A 25,046-nucleotide genomic window follows, 5' to 3' on the forward strand; every position below is an offset into this window, starting at 1 on the left:
TTTATATAACCGGCAAAAAATAGATAAAACTATTAATTCTGTCCAATAATAAAAAGACAATCCAATTAAAAATGAGCAAAGGATCTGAATGGATATTTCTCTAGAGAAGATTTACAAAGTCTAATCAGCACATGAGAAGATTTCCAATATCATCAGCCATCAGAAAACACAAAGCAAAGAAATATGACTTCACATCCACTAGGATGGCTATCATAAAAAAGACAAGACAATAACAAGTATTGGCAAGGATGTGGAAAATGAAATCCCTAGTGAGAACTGAAAACATATGTCCACAAGAACTTGTATAAGAATATTCATAGGAGCTTCATTCATAATCGCCAAAAAGTGGAAACAATTCCAGTGTCCATCAAGTGATGAAGAGATTTAAAAAAATGTATATTCACACAATGGATTATTATTTTATACTTACAAGGAATGAAATACTGATACATGCTACAACATAGATGAAACTTGAAAACATTTTATAAAATGAAAGGAGCTAATCATAATATACCACATGTGTAATTCCTTTTAAATGAAATGTTCCAAATAGGCAAATCTACAGAGAAGAATCTTGGGAAAAATTGAAGGCAAAAGGAGAAGGGGGTGACGGAGGATAAGATTGTCAGATAGCATCACTGACTCAATGGACATGAATCTGAGCAAACTCTGGGAGATAATGAAGGACAGGGAAGCCTGGCATGCTACAGTCCATGGGGTCTCAAAGAGTCGGACATGACTAAGCAACTGAACAATAACAGAGGCTGAAAACATATTAGTGGTTTCTGAAGGCTGGTGGATGAGGAACACTAAGGGGGAATGAAGAGTGAAAGGTAATGGGTATAGTGTTTCCTTCTGGAGTGTGGAAATGTGCTAAAATTAGATGGTGGTGATAGTCACACAACTCTATGAATATACTAGGGTGGCCACAAAGTCTGGGCTTTTCTGAAAAGCCCTGATGTTACAGAAAAACTCGAACTTTTTGGCCAACCCAATACTGAAATGCATTGAATTTTACATATTAAAAGGTTGAATTGATGGTATATGAGTGGTATCTCAATAAAGAAAATAAAAATGAAAGCCACAGACTGGGAAACATTATTTACAAAATATAATCTGATTAAAAAAGTAACAACTCAAATACATATTACAACTAAATACTGGGAACACAAACACCTCTATTAAAAAAAATAGGGCAAAGATCTGAATAGACAGTTCACCAAGGAAGATACATGAATGTTAAATAAACATAAAAAGTTGTTCAATCAACATCATTAGTCATCAGGGAAATGTAAAGTGAAATTAGCCAGAGATATTACTCCATATTCATTAGAATGGCTAAAATCAAAGAAAAAAATTCTGACAATATATAGTGTCCATGAGCATGTGGTAATACTGGATCTTTCATACATTTCTGTGGGGATGCAAAAAGGCACAGCAGTTTGCATAGTAGTTTGGCAGTTTCTTAAAAACTTAAATATATACTTACCATTCCACTGACCAAGCCTACACATAGGTAATTCACTCAAGAGAAATAAACAATTTATGTTTTTACGAAGACTGACACATGATTGTCCTTAGCAGTTTTATTCATAATAGCTCAAACAGGAAGGAACTCAAGGTTTCACCAATAAGCGACTGCACAGACAAACCATTCTAAATCCCTTCAATGCAAGAAAAGGAACAAACTACCAGTGCATACACTATGGATGCAGTGCAGATGGTTTATGTTACGTGAAAGAAGAGAGACCACGATGACTATATATTCTCTGATTCCACTTATATAAAAATCTAGAGAAGGCAAACTTTAATGGAGGGAATCAGATCAGGGGATGTCTGGGGATAAGTGTAGAAATGATTAACTGTAATGGACCAAGAAGGAATTTTTGGGGGTGATGTCTATTTTATCTTTTGATTTGGGTGGTGGTTACATAATAACATACATTTCTCATGAATTACTGACTTGTACAATGACAAAGTACACATTTTACTGAATGTAAATCATACCTCTATAAAAGTGATTAAATTTTTAGACAAATATCAAAGAAACGTGTGGTTTATGGAAACAGGGAATTACTACAGGCTGAAATGCTTGTTTTCCCCCCTCAAATTCAAGGTTAAAACCTAATCCCCAATGTGATTATTAGAAGGTGGCGCCTTTGGGAGGTGGAATTAGTGCCCTTAGAAGCCAGAGAGCTCCCTCACCCCTTCTGCCACGTATGATGCAGGAAAAAAAAAAAAATACCCAGAAAGCAGGCTCTCATCAGATACAACCCCAGCTGGCACCCAGATCCTGGGCTGGTCAGCCTCCAGAACTGTGAGAAATACATTTCTGTCATTTATAAGCCACTCAGGCTATGGCGCTCTGTTTTAGCAGTCGGAACGGACTAAAACAGGAATTAACAAGGGATTATTGTTGATAACAAACTGAAATCCATGATGTGACTCAGTCCTTATGTGAGGCATGTACAGATAGAAGTTAGGGCTCCTAATTCCTAGAACAGGGGTTGAGCCAATCTACCATGTGTTCAGTTCTTTTTAGTTTGTATAATATCACCTGGTATGAATCCCAAGCACTGTGAAAATGAGAGACACATGAAGGAGTTTTAAAACCAAATATGTTGACTTTATGACACAATTCCTGGAGGTGCCCTCAGAGGAGGGGCATGTTCCAGGATTAGACTGGGTTAAGTGAACCCTGAGGCAGGGATCTTGGGGGTGGAGAAAAGCATTAACATGAGGGTCTGAGACTGCTATCCTGGGGCCTGTGGCTGGCATCTGAGAACCTGGATTTGGAGAAGGATCCTAAAACCCTTGTGAGAATGGCTCCCTGTGCCTCAACTGTACAAATAATGTGGGTCATGCTTTCCTTCTGGACTTAGGCCACAGACCAGGGAGAGAGTATCTCTGTGACCACCTCTCAGGAAAGACACTGGTGAGACTTTCCTGGTGGTTCAGAGGCTAAGACTCTGCGCTCCCAATGCAGGGAGCCCAGGTTTGATCCCTGGCTAAGGAACCAGATCCCACATGCCACAACTAAGAGTTAGAATGCCACAACGAAGATCAAAGATCCTGTGTGCTGCAGCTAAGACCCAGTGCAGCCAAAAAAAAGAGAGAGAGAGACAAAGACACTGGACACTGAGTTTCTCAAGAGCTCCCATGGCAGATGGCATTGCTCACATGCTTTAACAACTTGTTGCTGGGGGAAGGAACAACATCCCGTGTGACTCACTGGGAAATAATTCTTAGGAGCATGTTCCTGATCCTCTGGGCTTCATCCCACGTGCCTCTTCCCTTTGCTGAGTTGGCTCTGTGTCCTCTAGCTATAATCAGTCATGACCACAAGTACGGCTATATGCTGAGTTGTGTGACTCCTTCCACAGAATCATTGAACCTGGGGGTGATCCTGGAGGCCTGAACACAAGAGGTGATCCCAGGAGACACAAAGAAGGGCAGAGATGATGGCTTTAAAGGCATATACTGTCAAATAAGTTACCTAAGTGAGCAAATGGGGCAAAATTCTTCTGGGGAACTTGGAACAAGTGTAGAACAAGCACATATGTGGCAAGGGGGATGTGATATTTATCCACCAACTCCTGAGTTGGTATTAATTGTCTGGAACTTCCAACCTTACCCAGTGCATGGGCCCAGTGGGCGCTGGGGCGGGGGGGGGGGGCACAGCCAGCCCTGAAGGCAAGAGCTGCAGCTGGAAGCTGGGCTTGCATGTGCAGAAATGCTATGTGTCTGCAGTGGATAAGGTGGGCCGCTTCCGCCACAGCCCCTGAAAGGCATTAAATGAAACATGATGTAGGACTATTGCACAGTCTTTCCCAAGCTGCTCATCACCTTCCCTAGGAACACAGGGAGGATGGATTACTTGTGCCTCATTCCCACCAGGGAGCCTCTGCCTCCCAGGAGAGGCTGCCCCAGGGCACCATGGGCACAGGGAGAAGTTGTCTTATCTGTTGAAGACAGAGATGTGTTCCTTCTTCTTCCCTCTCTGCCCTCAAGTCCTGGGTATATGCAGTAAACCATAGCCCTGCTTTGGTTTACTGTTTTGTATTTCACCTCTTTACTCAGTCTGATGAATAGGTCAGCAAGAGGCCTCCCCACCCACAGAAGGGGCAGCTCCTTCACCAGGCTACACACTGACTGATTCTCTCTCTGTCTGGGTATTGTGTGCATCCACTGGGGCTGATCCGCCCTGCTTGCTCTTGATGGAGTTCCCACACTCCCCAGAACTCTCTGGCTTACTTAACAGTTTTCTCATTCTGTCTTTTTCTACTTAGATGGCTAGAAGTTCATCATCCATAACATGGGGATATTAAGAGTACCTACCTCAGACAGTTGCTATGAGGATTATGTCAGATATCACAAGTGCTTCAAACAGTGCCTGGTACACAGGAAGCACACAACAGAGTTAACTATTTATCAGGTATTTATAACCAGGCGCTTCCAGGTGGTAGAGAACCCGCCTGCCAATGCAGGAGACCTAAGAGATGCTGGTTCAATGCCTGGGTCAGGAAGACCCTCTGGAGGAGGGCATGGCAACCCACTCCAGCATTCTTGCCTGGTGAATCCCACAGACAGAGGAGCCTGGAGGGCTCTAATCCAGAGGGTTGCAAACAGTCGGAAACGACTCAAGCAACTGAGCACACACATCTATAACTAATTGGCAGATGCCTATTTATTGGAAGAAATAGAATGCCCAGATTGCTTCAACCTGCTGATTGCAATGCATCAGCAGACGAGAATGATGATGGATTCTTCAGGAACTCTCAGCCAATTTTCAATTTCAGCTTTTGCAAAACTGTCAGAAGTTCTAGGTAAAACACTATTCCTCTCAAACAGCAGTGAGTGATTTACATGTTCAGCTCCTAAAATCAAGGTTGCTAGGCAGACTGAGTGAAATTCCTGCTCAAGGAATGGAAGGTGATAAAGTGGGAACTCTCCTAAGTTCATTGTCACCCTCTGCTATCCACACAGTTTAATCTTTCCTTAAAAAAAAAACAAGCCCAATATTTACAGAACTGATTTGAAAACTCTTTCCATAACCATTTGTGGGAAGAACTGAGAGGCCACGGCCAGAAAAGTTAGAATGCTCAAATGAGAAACACACAGAAGCCACAGGGCCTCACAAGCAGAATGAGACAGACAGCCCTGTGGTCACACGTGATGAACAACGAATGCTTAGCAAGCACCGTGGAAGGAAGAGGACGATTCTGAGAACTCCCTCATGAAGACTGCGCTTCTGGTGGCCATGGAACAAGAGTCTAAGCAAGAACCCCAAATGGCCCAGCAACTGGAACAAAGGCCCAAACAGGACAAAGCCAGCAGGTGACAACGTGTGGAAGGACGTCCCCCGTGTGGAGGGACTTGGCGGCCACCCCTGGCTAACGTCTGTCATCCCGAGGGACTGACTGTGGACGTCAGAATTCAGTGTGCACCATCTGTTGTCAGTTTTATTAACCGTGATTCTGTTTACTGAATACTGAGCTTATACCAGAATGAGGAGTTGGGCTAAACCAATGAGGGTTTGCGGTCTTTAAGACTCTCAGAACCTTTTGTGAGGTATCCTACTTTGTGTATGCTACCATTTTTCTGCTGGGACTCTCCTGATAAAATATCTGTTTAAAAATAACAAGTACATTTAATTAATTTTGATAACAAATACACCTGATTGATGACGATTAACACAGCTCTAATCTCTGAAGTTAACTTTTTCCTTCTCTTGGATTTGAAAATTACCTGGTTTTCTCAAGTAAACAATGATGAATATGAAAGAAGAATGATCATGAATATTAAAGAGCAACAATAATTAATATTAAAATGCCACAGGCTAGATAAGATTTTTCTTTCCCTTTAATGCAAAAAGCAACCAGTTCAAGGATTCCCCAGTTAAGATCAATCTTCAGTTCAGTCACTCAGTCATGTCTGACTCTTTTTTCGACCCCATGGACTGTAGCACGCCAGGCTTCCCTGTCCATCACCAACTCCCAAAGTTTGTTCAAACTCGTCCATCGAGTTGGTGATGCCATCCAACCATCTTATCCTCCGTTGTCACCTTCTCCTCCCGCCTTCAATCTTTCCCAGCATCAGGGTCTTTTCCAATGAGTCAGCTCTTCACATCAGGGGGCCAAAGTATTGGAGCTTCACCATCAGCATCAGTCCTTTCAATGAATATTCAGGACTGATTTCCTTTAGGACTGATTGGTTTGATCTCCTTGCAGTCCAAGGGACTCTCAAGAGTCTTCTCCAACACCACAGTTCAAAAACATCAATTCTTCAGTGCTCAACTATCTTTACGGTCCAACTATCACATCCATACATAACCAATGGAAAAACCGTAGCCTTGACTAGACGGACCTTTGTTGGCAAAATAATGTCTCTGCTTTTTAATATGCTGTCTAGGTTGGTCATAGCTTTTCTCTCAAGGAGCAAGTGTCTTTTATTTTTATGGCTGCAGTTACCATCTGCAGTGACTTTGGAGCCCAAGAAAATAAAGTCTGTCACTGTTCCATTGTTTCCCCATCTGTTTGCCATGAAATGATGAGACTGGATGCCATGATCTTAGTTTTTTGAATGTTGAGTTTGAAGCCAGCTTTTTCACTCTCCTCTTTCACTTTCATCAAGAGGCTCTTTAGTTCCTCTTCGCTTTCTGCCATAAAGGTGGTGTCATCTATGTATATGAGGTTATTGATACTTCCCCTGGCAATCTTGATTCCAGCTTGTGCTTCATCTAGTCTGGCATTTCGCATGATGTACTCTGCATAGAAGTTAAATAAGCAGGGTGACAATATACTGCATTGACATACTCCGTTTCCAAATTGGAAACAGTCTACTGTTCCATGTCCAATTCTAACTGGTGATTCTTGACCTGCATACAGGTGTCTCAGGAGGCAGGTAAGGTGGTCTGGTATTCCCATCTCTTGAATTTTCCACAGTTTGTTGTGATCCACACAGTCAAAGGCTTTAGTGTAATCAATGAAGCAGAGGTAGATGTTTTTCTGGAATTCTCTTGCTTTTTCTACGATCCAATGGATGTTGGCAATTTGATCTCTGGTTCCTCTGCCTTTTCTAAATACAGCTTGAACATCTGGAAGCTCTTGGTTCACAAACTGTTGAAGCCTAGGTTGGAGAATTTTGAGCATTACTTTGCTATCGTGTGATATGAGTGCAACTGTGTGGTAGTTTGAACGTTCTTTGGCATTGCCTTTTTTTGAGATTGGAATGAAAACTGATCTTGCCAATTAAAAAATGCATAAATGCTTTGCTGGTAAGTCGCTTCAGTCGTGTCTGACTCTGTGCGACCCCATAGACAACAGCCCACCAGGCTCCGCCATCCCTGGGATTCTCCAGGCAAGAACACTGGAGTGGGTTGCCATTTCCTTCTCCAGTGCATGAAAGGGAAAAGTGAAAGTGAAGTTGCTCAGTTGTGTCCGACTCTTAGTGACTCCATGGACTGTAGCCTACCAGGCTCCTCCATCCATGGAATTTTCCAGGCAAGAGTACTGGAGTGGGGTGCCATTGCCTAAATGCTTTAGGAATTAATTTAAAGATGGATTTTATGAAGGTAGTGATAGGAGAGAGACTGCAAGAGATAAGAGATTTTCATTTCATATTTGGAGACTGTCCGTTGCCCTGGGCTGGAGAGGGATCTGTAGAAGTGCAGGTAAACACCCTCCCTCTAGTTCTCTGATCCCGCACAGGACATTTCACCAAGGACAAAAATGCCAAACTGTTAATGTTTACATACACCAAAGAGCCACACGATCAAGGTTGAGTTCTCACTGCTCATTAATTTTGTTCTTACTTTGGCTGATTTTAGGTATCAGCTCACACCTATCATACAGTTTAAATCAGAACATGCTGATTTTAGCCCTTCAAAAAGTTCCCTCCAATTAATCATATTAGTCTTAGGCTTTTCAAAAATGACTTGTCCCTTGGAAACTCTTGCATAGTTTATCTAATGAACACACAGGGTGGATTTTTAAAGAGAGCTATTGTCCTAAAATATATGAACTAAGAGGATTGTACCAGAATCTATTCCTTAAAGTAGTACAAGGGTGACATCCACTGGCCAAATAGCTTTAGTGACAAGTGACAAAGAACATGCCAAAACAGATGCTCTACATAGTTGAATGTTGTTAAGTTGCTCAGTCATGTCGCTCTTCTGCAAGCCCATGGACTGTACCTGCCAGTGTCCTCTGTACTTGGGATTTTCCAGGCAAGAATACTGGAGTGGGCTGCCATTTCCTTCTCCAGAAGATCTTCCCTACCCAGGGATTGAACCCATGTCTCCTGCATTGGTAGGCAGTTTCTCTACTACTGAGCCACATAGGTGAATATATCTATCCAAAAGCAAATGTATTCAAATTTAAAAAATTATAGCCACTATTGTATACACTTCTTAACATTATTTTTACAAATCTATGCTGCATGTGCCAATCCACACTGGCAAAAATTCAAAAGCTTGACAATATACTCTCCTGGTCAGGCTCCGGGAGAACAGGTATTTTCATGACACAAAATGTTACAAATCCTTTAAAGGGAAATTGGGCAACATCCAACAGAACCACGCATGCATTTATCTGTTGACCCAGCAATCCCACTTTAGACTGAGACACTTCTGACAATATAAAATACATATGCATGAAAGTATTGTGACATGATTTATAATTGCAAAATATTGACTACTTAATAAATGCCCCAATATAGGAGAGTGGCTGAATAAATGATGGTACATACATACAACACAGTGATATGCAGGTAAGAGAAAGAAAAGAAAGAGTAAGATCTATATGAACTGATATGGAGAGTTTTTCAGGATAGATCATTAGGCAGAGAGAAACCACTCAATGACTGACACAGGTAACAATACTGTTGTTTTTTTTTTTTAACCTAAGCCAGGAGATAATTAAAAATTTTATTGTACTATAAATATGTGGTGAATCAGGCATGGTAGAGATGGATGAGAAAGGCATTTCAAGTCAGATGTGATACCTGTGATACTTGTCTTTGTCTTTCATGGGCCAGCCTCCTGATATACACACTGATACAATTTATCAGGGGCAGTCATTTCTACAGATAGATACAGACGTACATATATCTATATGTATAGGCAGAGATATATACACACATACATATGTAGGTAGATAGATATTGGAAACAGATAATTAAAATGTGTGGGTTTACATGTATGAATTGAATCATACATTGACTCTGCAGTATTTACAGAAAAATCACGCTTGAACAGATGACAACAGGTGAAACAAAATCTACTTAAGATTGTTTACTTCAAGATTTTACACTGATCTGTTTGACATGGGTGTGTGCCAACTTAAATTTCAAGATTAGAGTAGGGAAGAATTACTGCTTCCCAGATTGTAAAAGCTGCCACTGCTTCTGTAGAGATATACTCATATTTCTCTATCGTTGTTCTTCCAGCAAGCTGGTCACTGAAATTTAATCTAATTTAATCTAATCTAATTTAATTTTGTCTCATCCTTTTCTCTTTCCTTGTCTCACTTGGAATTTCAGAAGCAGTTTTATTGTATGATTTTGCAATAGTACTCATTTTATAGTATTCTATTTCTTTCTTCTGTTAAAATTGTAGTTTTCTTAACATTTTTCCTTAAAAACAGAAAAACAACAACCAACCACGTGTACTGCAGGAACTGGGAGCTGGAGTGCCTGGGCACTCGCAGGAAACTCTGGATGGAGCACAGAAGAACTGGAGGGGGAACGCTTTCCATCTGAGATGTCTCTCCTTCACCATCTACTGACAACACATAACAGGGGCCACTTAAGCATATTTAAATTATCACAGAAGAGGGGAAAAGGATGAGCTGGAGGTCAGACAGTAAATCTATAACGGGCATAAGGAGTGTCCACACACACGTCCTATGGCTGTTCCTCTAACAGCTTAATTCTTTCTTAATATATTTGCTCATCCTTTGTCTTTCTCTTTCTCAACAGGTAATTCGTAAGTATGTGAACATTTTTCATTGCTTATATTCACATATACACACATATATGTATAAATGCATATATATATATATTTAACCAAGAGAGGGAGAGTTCCTTTATATTTCTCCAATTAGAAGATGTAATATTACTTATTCTTTCACCTGTTATTAAGGAGGAAAATTACAATGAATTTATTTTTGCAATTAGACAGTAAAACAGACTTCCACAACTATAGTATACAAACAGGCAGATAAATCTATAGGCATATGGATGAATGAATACAGACACATAAAGAGAAAAACAGAAATAAGTTGAAAGAAGAATGCATACACAGATAACACACAGTAAGAGAGAGATGTGTGTGCTTAGTCGCTCAGTTGTGTCCAACTCTTTGCAACCTTTTGAACTATAGTCCACCAGCTTATTCTGTCCATGGGCAAGAATACTGGAGTGGGTTGCCATTTCCTTTTCCAGGGGATCTTCCCAACCCAGGGATTGAATCTGCACCTCCTGTGTCTCCTGCTTTGCAGGCAGATTCTAACTATTAAAAATTGAAGTCTGCAGGGCATAAATTCAATCATTGGTGTTAGAAATTTGGGGCAACTGTGGATGGCATCTCATAAGGCATTGTACGTATCTTTGTTCCCCATAAGTCAGCCTTTTCTCGTCTTCATCCTGACAAATTCACCAGTTTAGTATCTTTGGGGCAGGTCCCGTCTCTTCAACTGGTTTTCAAAACAGTAACATGTCAATCTGGGGGTCTGTATATGAATGGAAACACACGAATTTACTCTTACACTTTACACTCATGTACTTACAGCCCTAATAGTCATGCTGGGATCTGAGAGTCAGAGGCTCTGAGCTCTAAGGTGTAAGAACTTCCACCTTCCCATTTTTCACTCTTCCCACTGGGGAACCTCGTGTGCTTCTGTACTGGCGCACTCAGATTTACTTTCTAAGGCAGCTTTTCCAAGGGGGTGGTTTTAGTGTTGTCTTATTTGTTTTTATCTTTTCCTCATTTATAAAGTCTGTATTATGTATCTTTTTAGTTTTGTTTGGTCATATTGCCTCATATATTTTTTATACTTTCATAGATTTTTGCATTTTAAAAAAAATTAAAAAAATTTTTTTGGGCTGTGGCGCAAGGCATGTGGGATCTTGATTTCCCAACCAAGGATTGAACCTGTGCCCCCTGCAGTGGAAGCTCAGAGTTTTAACCACAGGACCGTCAGGGAAGTCCGATTTTTGCATTTTTAATGAATTTTTTCATTCAGTGGAATAGTCATATATATAAATAATATAATATCTTTCATAATCCCTTTCAGACCCAGGTTCAATATCTGGGTTGGGAAGATCTCCTGGAGAAGGAAATGGCAACCCACTCCAGTATGCTTGCCTGGAAAATCCCATGGATGGAGGAGCCTGGTAGGCTACAGTCCGTAGGGTCGCAAAGCGTCAAACAAGACTGAGCAACTTTACTTTCACTTTCTTTTCCTTCTTTTAGCCAGAGGTTTGAAGTAAGTTATACAGTACTTTACTGTTTAACCTTTGTTCACTCACTAATTGGTATTGCAACAAACTCTGCTCCTTCAAGACTCGAGTTTTTCATAAACAAATGAGGAAAACAATAAAATTATTCCATTGAAAGTGTGTAAAATAGATCTAAATAGTTTTTCTGCATTTTGCTATACAATTGAAAGCATTATTTATTGAGCATGCAAACATTTGTTCAGACTTTTAAAAAAAAGTTTGGCTGCAGAGGATCTGATCCATGAAGACTGCTCTTTGGCTTTAATTATTTTAAATTCAAGGCTTTGTTCCCAAAAGACATTAAGACTAGTATTTTTTGTTCATATTTTTTTTTCCATATGAGGACATGGACATGCTTAAAAATTCCACTGTTACTTTGATATCCCAATAAAGTATGCAAGTCACAAATTTATTTTTACTGATGGAAAGTTCAGTTCTGTTCAGTTGCTCAGTTGTGTCCAACTCTTTGCAACCCCATGAACCACAGCATGCCAGGCCTCCCTGTCCATCACCAACTCCTGGAGTTTACCCAAACTCATGTCCATTGAATCGGTGATGCCATCCAACCATCTCATCCTCTGTCGTCCCTTTCCCTTCCTGCCTTCAATCTTTCCCAGAATCAGGGTCTTTTCAAATGAGTCAGCTCTTTGCATGAGGTAACCAAAGTATTGGAGTTTCAGCTTCAACATCAGTCCTTCCAATGACCACCCAGGACTGGTTTCCTTTAGGATGGACTGGTTGGATCTCCTTGCAGTCCAAGGGACTCTCAAGAGTCTTCTCCAACACCACAGTTCAAAAGCATCAATTCTTCTGTGCTCAGCTTTCTTTATAGTCCAACTCTCACATCCATACATGACTACTGGAAAAACCATAGCCTTGACTAGATGGACCTTTGTTGACAAAGTAATGTCTCTGCTTTTTAATATGCTGTCTAGGTTGGTCATGTCATAACTTTCCTTCCAAAGAGTAAGTGTCTTTTAATTAACTGATGGGAAAATTATGGTGCTAAAATCCGAAATAAGCCTAAATCATACAGGCTTATGATTATAGTCATATAGTATGACTATAGTCATACGGTATCTTTTCTTATTGCAAAAGCACTTGTGTTTCAAGAGACTTTTAAAATTATGCTTTATGAGGACATCACTTCAAGCTTATGTCATGCTATTGTTCCTTATAAATGAGTGAATTTTTATTTTGGGCAGAGGAAGTAGATATTCAGGGTGGACTCCTTGCAAATATATTGCTGAGAGAAATGTTAACAAATGAACAGGAACATTACCTGAGTCCCAGAGCTGAGAGATGAAGAGCTTAGTCCACACCAGTGACAGTCAAAGGCAAGGTACCAGGCAAAATGTGTGAAAGACACAGATTCTCAGGTCATGGATGCTAATGCCAAAAGAAAAGGTAAAGGAAAAGAAAGCAGTTAAAGAATGATTAGTAGGTGAACTAGCCAAGGCTACCCAGACCTTCTAGTGGATGCCTTTTCATGATCTGGCCCATGAGCTTTGTCAATTAAATACCAAAATGTAAAGGCAATCTTATCTTATACTACTATACTACTTCCCAGGAGATGCAGGTTCCATCCTTGGTTCAGGAAGATTCCCTGGAGTAGGAATGGCAACCCACTCCAGTATTCTTGCCTGGGAAATCCCATGGACAGAGGGGTCTGGTGGGCTACAGTCCATGGGGCTGCAAAGAGTCGGAGATGACTGAGCATGCACACACACACACACATACTACTAAAGCACATATTTTTTTCTCTTAAAATTGGTACCTCATTCAAGTAAGAATCTACAGAATTTTCATTCTGATTATATAAACTTGACGAGAGACTATAAAATATCCATTATGAGTTGATAAATGGAAAAATCAGACTTAAATTCTAGCTCCAGGATTTAAATCAATTTAAAAATTATTTTTGCCAGACATCCAACACTTTCCTTCATACATGTTCAATTTTGAATCTCTAAGTCTTTGCATATGATGTCGCTTCTGCCTGAAAAACCTTCACTTTCCTCCTCCCTCACCTTCTCCATTCTTTGAGATCAAGCTCACTTATCACTGCTTCTGGACTCCCAAGCAGAACCCGACACTCCTCTCTCTTGTCCACGTTAGAAGCTCACCCTGCTGGTGGAGAGGTGGGGCTGGGGCAGACCCAGGCAGGAAGACGCTGAAGAGGACCAAGTGGTTTCCAGCTTGGCTTCTGAGCAGGAGGGAGACAGTGAAAAGTTCTGACCCACACAGCCCTCAGGATGAGTGGTAGGAAGTAAAAGTAGGTGAAGGCTGAATCTAGAACTTTGATTTTTGAGAGACCCCTACCCTCTTCTCTGCCTACAGGGATAACTTTGCTCCAGAGGTTGTAGCCATCTCCACACCAATGAAACCAGCTGGTCAACCCAATGGCCTTTGATCCCAGCCAGATGATAAAATCTACACCTATACCCTCATTCCTATTTTTCTATCACTTGGTAATTATAAGTGATTTGCTTGACTTATAAGAGGTCAAGGAAGATAGAATGAGCATGTTTATTGTGTTGGCAGAAATGGGTTTTTCCAAGTCCATATGCTTTCGTTGTTACACCTTGAGCTGGAGCAACACTCCTTGGGTTTAATGACGTCATCCCTCCACTTTAGTGTTTTTTCAAGCTGGGTCCTGTACAAGGTGTTTTAGATACTAGAATGCACAAGGCACTTAGGGTAGGTCAATGTCTGGTAGACATCATTTCAGACTTCCATGAAAGTAAGACTAGTTCACAGAATTCCCATATATCCTATACCCAGAGCCCCTAAATGTTAATATTTTTAACATTTGATTTCTTTTCCTCCCTCTGAATGCATGCATACATCCATATATACACATGTGTAAGCATGCACACATACACATTTTTTGGAACTATTTGAAAGTAAGTTGCAGGTTAAGTTGGTACTAAATAGTGTGTTTTCTAAAATGAAGTATTTTCTCTTTCATAACCACAGTGTGATAATCAAAATAAAGCAAGTGACACTGATAGGGTATAAATTATCTAATCATAGGCCTTACATGGATTTTGTCAGCTGACCCAACAATGCTCCTTACAACTAAAGAAATTCTGGATCACATGTTGTAGTCAGTAATCATGTCCCTTTAGTCTGCTTTAATCAGGAACAGATCCTTAGTCTTTCACAACATTGACTTTTTGAAGGTGTACAGGGTAGTTATTTTGTAAAATGTCTGTTGATTTGGGTTTGTCTGGTGTTTCCTCATGATTAGATCTAGGCATGAGCTTTGGTAGGGCTACTGCAAAGGGCTGTGTCCATTTCAGTGCATAATATCAGCAGGCACATGATGTCAGTTTATCTCAGTACTGGTAATATTAACTTTGATCACTTGGTTAAGGTGGTGTGTGCCTACCTACCTACCTACTCACACAGCTTTCCCTTACAAAGAGTATACAACAACTCCAGTTTTGTCTCTTTTAGTTCACATATTGGATGGTTGTCTCATTATCTTTTGACAGACCAAAGCCCAAAACTAACCAAAAAGATCATTGACTTGCTGTGTGGTCAACATATCATAGAAATGTAACAGTGGAAGTAGGAAACCCAGTTAAGGCTGTCAAAATCTTGTGTGAGAAGCAAATCCCCAGAGTTACGAAAAAAAAAATTTACACTAAAAAACTATACGAAAAAATACACCATAAACATAGTCAAAGGAAATTATCTCACAAACAGCCAATTTCATCAGTGATAGAAGGGAAAGGACTCATCTGAAAATATAAACAATATGAAGAGAATTCCTAGAAAATGTAAGTGACTATTAATCATATAAAGAGGTTGAATCTGCAACTTGAACAGAAATGCAATTTGGGACAACACTATGAGAACTGTTTTTCACTTATAAGATTTGCAAACACCAAAATTCTGATCACAAGGTTGATTAGGGAAGTGCTGGTGGAGTGTAAACTGGTATGACTTTAATCAGAACAATTTGACACTATGTAGCAGAGGAAGAACTAAAGAGCCTCTTAATGAAAGTGAAAGAAGAGAGTGAAAAAGTTGGCTTAAAGCTCAACATTCAGAAAACTAAGATAATGGCATCCGGTCCCATCACTTCATGGGAAATAGATGGGGAAACAGTGGAAATAGTGGCTGACATTATTTTGGGGGGCTCCAAAATCACTGCAGATGGTGACTGCAGCAATGAAATTAAGATGCTTACTCCTTGGAAGGAAAGTTATGACCAACCTAGATAGCATTATTTAAAAGTAGAGACAATACTTTGTCAACAAAGGTCCGTCTAGTCAAGGCTATGGTTTTTCCAGTAGTCATGTATCGATGTGAGAGTTGGACTATAAAGAAAGCTGAGCACAGAAGAATTGATGCTTTTGAACTGCGGTGTTGGAGAAGACTCTTGAGAGTCCCTTGGACTGCAAGGAGATCCAACCAATCCATCCTAAAGGAGATCAGTCCTGGGTGTTCATTGGAAGGACTGATGTTGAAGCTGAAACTCCAATACTTGGGCCACCTGATGCAAAGAGCTGACTCATTTGAAAAGACCCTGATGCTGGGAAAGATTGAAGGCAGGAGAAGGGGACAACAGAAGATGAGATGGTTGGATGGCATCAATGACTCAATGGGCATGAGTTTGGGTCAACTCCGGGAGTTGGTGATGGACAGGGAGGCCTGGCATGCTGAGGTTCATGGGGTTGCAAAGAGTTGGACACAACTGAGTGACTGAACTGAACTGAGCAGTATTTTAAAAGTATACCCCTTTGACCCAGCAATCTACTTTCAAGAATTTATCCTACAGGTAAACGTGAAGTGAGCATTGTCCAGGCAATTCATGGCAGGACTGTGTACAGTAGTTTGGAAACAACTTAAGTATCCATCAATAGAGGACTTGCTAAGTATAACCTATTTATTGGACAGAATCCTTTGCATCTGTTACACAAAATGAAGCCATTCTCTGTTATATTGTTCTGTTGAAAGAAAAAAAAAAAAAAACTGTGGGATATCTCTGGAAAGATACAAAGGAATATAGAAAAGGTGATTGCTTCCCAGGAGAACTGGGGAGAGGGAGGCAGAAAAGTCTTGCCTTGAGCTCAATTCTCTTCGGTACTGTTTGAATGTCACACTAGGTGTGTTTCTCATGAAAAATAAGCAAAGTTTTAAAAAGAATTTAAACGTCTGTTGCAGTACACCATTGCCAGCATCAGTCTTTTAAGAACAGTAGTGGTGGAGCTCATGCATGGATTCAGGATATGTTTTGGAGGAAAGCTGACAACTCCAAAGGTGGGGAGTAGATACTGGCGCTGAGGTAAGTAAGCCGTTAGGAAGAATGTTAGGCTCGTGGCTGGCAACAGGTGGAGAGATGTCCCATTTACTTTGCTGGGGAGCAGCTAGGGAGGAACAGGTAGAACGTGTGAGAGAACTCAAGGATTCTGCTTTGAATATGTGAGATTTGAAATGCCTATTAGTCATCCATGCAGAGATGTTATATAGGCAGTTGAAATAGGAGTCATTGTTTAAGAAAGGAGCCTGGAATGGAGGTTATTTACAAGGTATCAGCATCGAAATCAGCACCAATAAATAGAAATATGTAAGCCATACACATAATTTAAAATTTTCTAGCTGTCAGATTAAGAAGTCAAAACAGGTGAAATTAATTTTAACATTCTATTTGACCCAATATGCATAAATATTATTAATTCAACATGCAATCTGTATAAAAATTAATGAGATTTTCTTTTTGGTTGCATCTTGAGGCATGTGGGATCTTAGTTCCCCGACCAGGGATTGAACCTGTGTTCCCTGCAGTGGAAGTGTAGAGTCCTAACTACTGGACTACCAGAGAATTCCCCAGAGAGAGATTTTTTTTTTCATACCGTTTTGAAAGCTGGTGTGTATTTTACACTTATAGCACACCTCAAACAGCACTAGCCACATTTCAAGTGTCAACTTGTCACATGTGGTGATGACTACCTATTGGACAGTACAGAACAGTGATAATATTTAAAGCTATGGAACTGGAGGATTGGAGGAGAGTCCAGGACTGGATTCGGGAGCACTTGAACATTTAGAGTTCAGGTAGAAGAGGAGGAGCTGACAAATGAGATAGCAAATGAGAGCCCGCTAAACCAGCAGGAAAACAAGGCAAGAGTATGTCAAAGGAGCCATGAGGAAGGGGCTGTCAACTGCATCAACTGATGTTGAGAACTGGAGTAAGATAGGGAGAGAAGTGACCACTGAGATTGGGAAGAGGGCACTGTTAATAATCTTGGCAAGACAGCTTTATTAGACTGGGGGCTCCTCCTTCGGAGCTGGAGAATGGGAGGTGGAAGGTGGAGTCGTCTTGTGCAGACATCTCAAAGGCAACATGTTCCAAACTGATCTCTCTTCTCTGGCATCCTGCCCCACTCTCCTCTCCCTGTATTCTGATCTCTACTGGGGATCCCACGCTAGAAACCTCGGAGAGGTTCTCAAGTCCACCCTTTATCGCAGACCTCATAAGCTATTATTCACAAAGGCATCCATTTCACCTGTGAAACACTTCATCTGTTTCCCTTGCCTGCAGACAAGTTGCTTCAGTCCTGTCTGACGCTTTTCGGCTCTATGGACTGCAGCCCACCTGCCGCCTCTATCCACGGAATTCTCCAGGCAAGAATACTTAATGGAGTGGTTTGCCATGCACTCCGCCAGGGAATCTTCCCAACCCAGGGATCGATTTCACGTCTCTTCTGTCTCCTGCATTGGCAGGCAGGTGCTTTACCACTAGCGCCACCTGGGAAGCCCGTTTCCCTTGCTCCATCCCTCTTTTCCCAGGATAATCCCTCATCACCTCTAATCTTCCTAATATCTAGTAATCCTCATTGTTATTCAACCTCTAGCTTTGTCACCCTCAAGAGTTCTGTCATGAAGCTTGGCACCACCTCAAGTCTGGCGTCCTTGCTGCTCTGCTAGAAATTTCTACCTTGCATGGTTCCTCATGAAACAAGCTTCGTTGTTCCTACTCTGGAGTTCCCTCCCATTCCCAGATCAGTTCACTCACTCACTCACTCAAACACACACACACTCAGTTGTTTCATGCTTGCATCTTTATTATCCGTAACGCTCCCCTCAGCTCTATAACCCACCTCTTCATAAAGAACCATGACTGACTCATTCTTATTAATTCTAGTTTAGGTATGAACTTCAACGTTCTTTAGTACTCCTCACCCCCTCCGCCGTCACTTTCCCCTACAGCTGGTTAAACGGTACACTTACTCTCCTTTCCCAAACGCCTTTCCCAGACATTCCGCTAGAATGCAGTGCTCATTTCAGCCGCAGTTCTCACTACACTCATTCATTCACCATACTGTTCTCTCAGGTATCGGTTTCTGTCGCTCTCTCCAACTAAACTGTGAACTCTTTGAGGTCCGAGAGCTCGTCACATTCCACTTCGTTTCCCCAGTACCTGAAACGTAACTTGACCCATCATAAGGTGCTCAATCAACTGTGTGTTATTAAGAGTAGCCAAAGAGAGCAATGCTGTGAGGAGCAATGCTGTGAGGAGCAATGCTGAGAGAAGCGCGGCGCGCGTTCTCGCCTCCTTCGCGCAGGTGGGATCGCGCAAGAGGAGCCTGGCGTCCGGCCGGAGGGGAGGCCCGCACTCTCTCCAGAGGAGCGGCGCGGAGTCGGCAGCCGGAGCAAGGCAGGAAACGAGAGGACAGCGCGATCTGCGGAGGAGGGGTAGAGGCCCGCCGCCTAGAAAGTTCCGGGTGAAAAACTCACACTGCAGTAACCCCTCGCGCCCCGCCGGCCCGGCCCACCGAGCGACCACGCCCACTCACCTGAGCGTAGCCCTGCGTGACCTGCCGCGGCGTCACGTGAGCGGCTGCGGTCACGTGAGCACAGTTTGCTCGGGCTTCTGGCAGCGGCTTCCTCCTGGAGTTGCACTCTCTGTCATCTCTCGGTCTCCCGCGGGCTCGATGGAGGACGAGGAGGAGGAAGCGAGGGCGCTGCTGCCAGGCGGCTCGGACGAGGCGGGCAGAGACACCGGGGCTACCCCCGCTGCCTCCGGGGCGCTGCAGGCCCTCTGCGACCCCAGTCGCCTAGCGCACCGGCTTGTGGTTCTATTGCTGATGTGCTTCCTTGGCTTCGGTGAGCCGGCCGGCCTGGTGGGGTGGGACTGGTGATCAAGGAATTCCAGACTGTCTCGGAGTTGCATTGAGCTCCTAGGTCCTCCCGCCCCTTTTTTTTCCCCCACCTTCGCGACCCCATTCAAGCCTGTTGCTGGCTATTCAGTGTCCCGAAGGTGGGGGGTGGGTGGGTCAAGGGACTGAGCTGAGCGACTTTTGTCCGACTCATTTGCTCTTGCAGGAAGCTCCAAAAGCTAGCAATTTGCCTTCTGGGGCTGTAGATATGAGAGAATCCCTAGATGTCAAGGTTCCTCTCATGACACTGTTTAGAGGGAATTCAGGAAGATGTAATCCCCTCCCCCAAAGAAGCCTCCAACAATACTTTAAAATATTTAAGGAATACTTTAACTTTTCTGATTGAAGAATTCGTTGGCAGTCGTTTATGTTTCTCTTCCTCTTTGGTAAAATGTGTGAGTGTGTCTTGTTGATTGCTTCAGTGGGTAGATGTATTCTCGTACTCCTCGGCTCTGCTAATGTGAAGCAAGCATACTGGACTGGACTTGTGCTGTTTGGTTTCAGTTACGAAATTTGGTGACTGTGAAAGCAGTTTCTGGAGATAATTTTTAAAATATCTGCTGATTATGTCCCAGCAACTAATTTTTCCAGTAACATTCTACGTCAGTATCAGCTTGGTGTGAAAGTAATAACGTATGTATCGCGGACTCGCTGGATTTGGTGTAATCAACAGGTTTATGGTGGATACCTTTATGCTACTGCTGGAATAGATAAGCAGGCATGGAGGCTGCTTTGGGCTTTAGTTTCTTTGCATCTCTTTTTGTTCCCCTTCTTCTCACGTTGTGGAAAGATGGTGCCCATTCATTAACTTTGAAGCCTGACATTGATATTCCTTACAGCCATTAAAGCAGGATTCATAAAGTTCTGAGTTTAGGAACAAAAATCAAGAACAACACAAGACACTTAAAATTGCCCCTACTTTAACAATTTATTTTTAGTGATTTTTATGTTTACCTTCAGTGGGTTTCAGAAGCCAGAGTCGTAACTTTTCTAATGACAATTTTCTTTCTTTTGAACTGGTGGCTTCTCATATATACTTCTAGACAGAGTTAGTGGAGAAACAGAGGCAGCATTATCTTGTGGCCTATCACGAGTAATAAAAAATAAAATAAAATCTGTCGATTTTATTACTGTAAAAAGTCCGACCTCTCTCCACTTCTTTCTTTCTGATCCTCCAGAAGATGTTACTATGTTTTAATTTAACCTTTTAGAACTCTATTTTATTTTTCTTCATTCCTGGCTGTGTATTTGCTGAGTTGTTTGATCTTGGATATACTGTTTGTGGAATTAGAATTCTTATTTTGAAAACAGATCTAGTCAGAGTAGTTAAACTCCATTCCTGTGCACTCAAGTGGTGGCTTTAGGTAACATTACTAGGAAACTGCTGAGGATATTTTTGACATTCTTCGTGTGTGTGTGTGTTGGTAGCTTTAAGGAAAATATAGCTGTTTCATTAAGATGCTAATAAAACAATAGACATAGGAAACAGGATGAAAGTAAGGTGGAGAATGGCTTCCCTGGTGGCTTATCTGGTAAAGAATCTGCCTGTAATGTGGGAGACCTGGGTTTGATCCCTGGGCTGGGAAGATCCCCTGTAGAAGAGAGTGGCAACCCACTCCAGCATTCTGGCCTGGAGAATTCCATGGACTGTGTAGTCCATGGGGTGGCAAAGAGTCAGACACAGCTGAACGACTTTCACTTTCAAGGTGGAAAAACAGTTGTTGATTAACTTCTTAATCCAGGTTCCCAGTGTTCACTGTGTATGCAGTCTAATAATTTGTAAATAACTTGGTATGTTTTCTCTGGGTTATTTGGCTGCAGCTTATTCAGAGAAGGCAATGGCACCCCACTCCAGTCCTTGGAAAATCCCATGGATGGAGGAGCCTGGTAGGCTGCAGTCCATGGGGTCGCTAAGAGTCGGACACGACTGAGCGACTTCACTTTCACTTTTCACTTTCATGCATTGGCAAAGGAAATGACAACCCACTCCAGTATTCTTGCCTGGAGAATCCCAGAGACGGGGGAGCCTGGTGGGCTGCCGTCTATGGGGTCACACAGAGTCGGACACGACTGAGGTGACTTAGCAGTAGCAGTAGCAGTAGAAAGTATTAGTGGACAAGGAAACAGTCTGAAAAAGTTTCCAGTTTGTTTGAGTCCCTAGTATAAACATTTAAAATCACCATTGGAGTAGTAATTGCAACTTGAAACTTTTATATGGCAAGTATTACTAAAAAGAAATTTGCTTTTCCTTTTTCTAGGCAGCTACTTTTGCTATGATAATCCTGCTGCCCTTCAGATTCAAGTTAAACGGGTAAGTTGACTTTTCACCTTTGTTTCTTTTGTTGGCTCTGGAGCAGATATAGTGCTGAAGCATCAACTCTCAGATTGCATGGTCCGAAACATTGTCTAATGAATCCATTTGAACATCTGTTGTCACCAAATCTGTGTGGGCAAGGAGTATTCTTGACTTGGAATGAATTGGCCACAAAGAATTCACTTATGGCACTTATGACTTGATATTGTTTTATACCTTAGATAAATAACTACTATTTCCACAGTGCAACCCAAAAAGTATTGCGAATTTTTGTTGGCATTTCTCTTTCCCACTGTGTAATCATCAGAATGACAGATGATTTGGTAGGAGAGCATTTTGCTTTCTTAAATATGTTATTGTTATTTCATTTTTAAAATGTGAATACTGTTTCCAAAGGATTGTCCATGTCAGCATTTTTGATATTTACAGTTTCCTGTGTATTTAGATTTTTTTTTTTCCTTTGTAAGTTTTTTTTACCTTTGGATAGGGAGAAATACACAGATTGGCCCTTCACATTCTAGAATGAACGAGAAAAACCGAGAATTAGTGAGGTAGGGGGAAAGGATACGCTAAAGATTGTCCTTTTTGATGTGGGTGGAGCTCCGCAGCAGGTAGTACACAGGGAAGAGAAATGTAGAAGATACAGGCAGATGTAGGCAGAAGTGATCCCCATAGTGCAAGAGCTGATGCATGCTGAACCCCATGAAGCCTCTGAAATGACTGCAGACTCAAGAAGTTCCCAGGTGTGACCATTTTTCTGGAGGTAGAGGCCAAAGCTGTTAGTAACAGTAAATGATTAAGAAATGCCTCCGCTACCAGAAAGAATGTTTTGATTGTTAGTTGCTACACTTAACTGCTTTGAAAAAAATTGCTTTGTTTTCTTTCCATATAGGATATGCAGGTGAATACCACGAAATTCATGCTCCTGTATGCCTGGTATTCTTGGCCCAATGTAGTTTTGTGTTTCTTTGGTGGCTTTTTGATAGATCGAGTATTTGGAATACGGTAAGCTTGGGAAAAACTCACTTGTGGGTAAACATGATTATTAAGAAAACACAAAACTAGATTAAGTATTTCTAGAAAGAACTGAATAAACTTGTGTACTGAGTGTGTTAATCTACATTTATTTGTGTGTGTGTATGATTTTGGTTTTTGAAACTTGGTTGGTATTTCAGTTAAATGCTGCTCAAGGCATATGGTAACTCAGTTATCTAAAGGTAAATTATGCCCTCACTTGGAATCAGCAAGCCAGGTTCTGATTTCTGTTGCTGCCACTTGCTCAGCTTCTTAGTTCTCCTGAGCTGTTCCTAGCTTCCTGAGCCTCAGTTTCCTCATTGGTAAAATATGGATAGTACTTCCTGCCTTTCAAGGCATTTATAAGGATTGAGGGAGATGGATGCACAGTATTTGGCATATATTTACTGTTTACCTCTCCCAGCCCCAGTGAGATTTTTCTCTCCTGCCTTTCTTTAGGCATTAGACTTTTTGTGACCACTCCAGTTAGATGCTGAGGAAGGCATGACATTATTAGCTTTGTCAGTTTTCATCCTGATGATTGTGTGCTGTTTGTAGAGACTTTAGGAGGGATATAGTCTGAAATATTTTCAGAAGGCAGAGGGCAAAATGATGATGGGCTTTCCAGCCCTGTGTGGTGAAAAAGAATTGAAGAAACTATATGTGTTTAAGCTTGGGGACTAACTTTTAAACACTTTAATGAGTGTATAAAGGAGGACTTTAATTTGCTTAGTCTAAAGGGGTAGAATTCACTTGAACTTGAAGGAAACAGATGCCATTTATGTGTAATGAAGATTTTGCTTGATCAGGGTAACAGGAGGGGCCATGAGTTATCTTGGGAAAGTTTTCAGTAGACTGTGGTATGACCATTTCACAAAGATTTTTGGAGGTACTTCGATTTCAGAAGGATGGTTACTCATATAATCTGTAACAGCTCTCCTAATACTGGTATTTTATTACTCTGGGGAAACATTAATGAGCTATTCAGAGTATGGAATGTTAGAGTAAGTAGATTTATATCATTTCTCATGGTCCCTGTTTTTCCTTTTAAAAATAGATTTTAGTTACACAAAATTAACGGAGAAGGCAATGGCAACCCACTCCAGTACTCTTGCCTGGAAAATGCCATGGATGGCGGAGCCTGGTGGGCTGCCATCTATGGGGTCACACAGAGTCAGACACAACGGAAGCGACTTAGCAGCAGCAGCATACAGAATTAAAACCACTTAAAATTATTTAATATAGAATTCCTTGGAATCAACCCTAAACTCAATAAAAAATTTGTGAAGAATGTCCATTTTTAAATGGGAACCCTGGGAACTTCTTGAAGATTATTTAACAAGTTTTGTTTAAGAGATGATAATGGCTTAAACAAACATGTCCTCGCCAAAGCCTCTGGAATCCCTTTGGGATTAGAGACCTCTATGGATTAGCATTCAGCCTCGGAAAGCTGCTGACTTCAGAGGCCAACCAGAACCTCATTTTTCTCCCTTTAGAGGGAATGCAGAGGAGTCCAAGAAATCCAAAGTGAATTATTACTGAAGGATTTGGTGATAAACTCTTAATCACTCTCTCTCTTTTTCTAACAGATGGGGCACCATCATTTTTAGTTGCTTTGTTTGCATTGGGCAGGTAAGACAAATTGTTCACTGATTCACTGTGAATGCTGTCTCTTGAATTCTTGTCTACTTCCACCAGTGCAGATGTGTTTGGTAAAAGCCTAACTTAATTAAGCAGAGTTCACGAATGCCCATGTGACATAATGCACAGTGCTTTTTAAGCCTCGAGACAGATGAACATTGATACTTAAATTTCACAGATTTACTAAGAAGAAACACTAAAATCATTGTAGAAGTTGTGTTTCATCATATGTTACTTACTTTGGATTCCTTGAATTTTCTTTTTCATTGATCCTACATTATTTCCATGTTATAGGTTGTTTTTGCCCTGGGTGGAATATTTAATGCTTTTTGGCTGATGGAATTGGGAAGGTTTGTGTTCGGGTAAGTTATGCATAATTTCGTTTGTCTTAACATATTACTGTT

General features: G+C 41.4%; 1 protein-coding gene and 1 long non-coding RNA gene across 13 annotated transcripts in view; one reads left to right on the forward strand and one right to left on the reverse strand.

The window, feature by feature from the left end:
• The window catches only part of LOC145538515 (uncharacterized), a 56,451-nt gene extending 37,151 nt beyond the window's left edge, over positions 1-19,300 (reverse strand). Inside the window, exons 1-2 of one of the 2 annotated variants that reach the window (XR_014076968.1) lie at positions 18,745-19,300; positions 12,782-12,888 (exon numbers count right to left, since the gene is read on the reverse strand). This is a non-coding gene — a long non-coding RNA (uncharacterized LOC145538515). The remainder of the gene's footprint in view (positions 1-12,781; positions 12,889-18,744) is intronic. The other variant, XR_014076969.1, reaches the window with a different exon arrangement.
• MFSD1 (major facilitator superfamily domain containing 1) overlaps positions 1-25,046 on the forward strand; it is a 48,826-nt gene that overhangs the window by 4,004 nt on the left and 19,776 nt on the right. For 2 of the 11 annotated variants that reach the window (XM_081570670.1, XM_081570671.1), the window contains exons 1-5: positions 19,363-19,620; positions 21,932-21,984; positions 22,880-22,992; positions 24,591-24,633; positions 24,937-25,004. In XM_081570670.1, the coding sequence (XP_081426796.1) occupies positions 19,449-19,620; positions 21,932-21,984; positions 22,880-22,992; positions 24,591-24,633; positions 24,937-25,004 (449 nt within the window). In that variant the 5' untranslated portion in view covers positions 19,363-19,448. Of the gene's footprint in view, positions 1-9,644; positions 9,979-13,839; positions 13,971-16,677; positions 16,774-19,362; positions 19,621-21,931; positions 21,985-22,879; positions 22,993-24,590; positions 24,634-24,936; positions 25,005-25,046 lie in introns of those variants that run through there. The other 9 variants (XM_081570675.1, XM_081570678.1, XM_081570674.1 and 6 more) reach the window with 9 other exon arrangements.

The sequence above is a fragment of the Giraffa tippelskirchi genome, chromosome 2, assembly GCF_054371585.1.
Source record: "Giraffa tippelskirchi isolate mGirTip1 chromosome 2, T2T-mGirTip1v1.2.pri, whole genome shotgun sequence".
Taxonomy (NCBI): domain Eukaryota; kingdom Metazoa; phylum Chordata; class Mammalia; order Artiodactyla; family Giraffidae; genus Giraffa; species Giraffa tippelskirchi.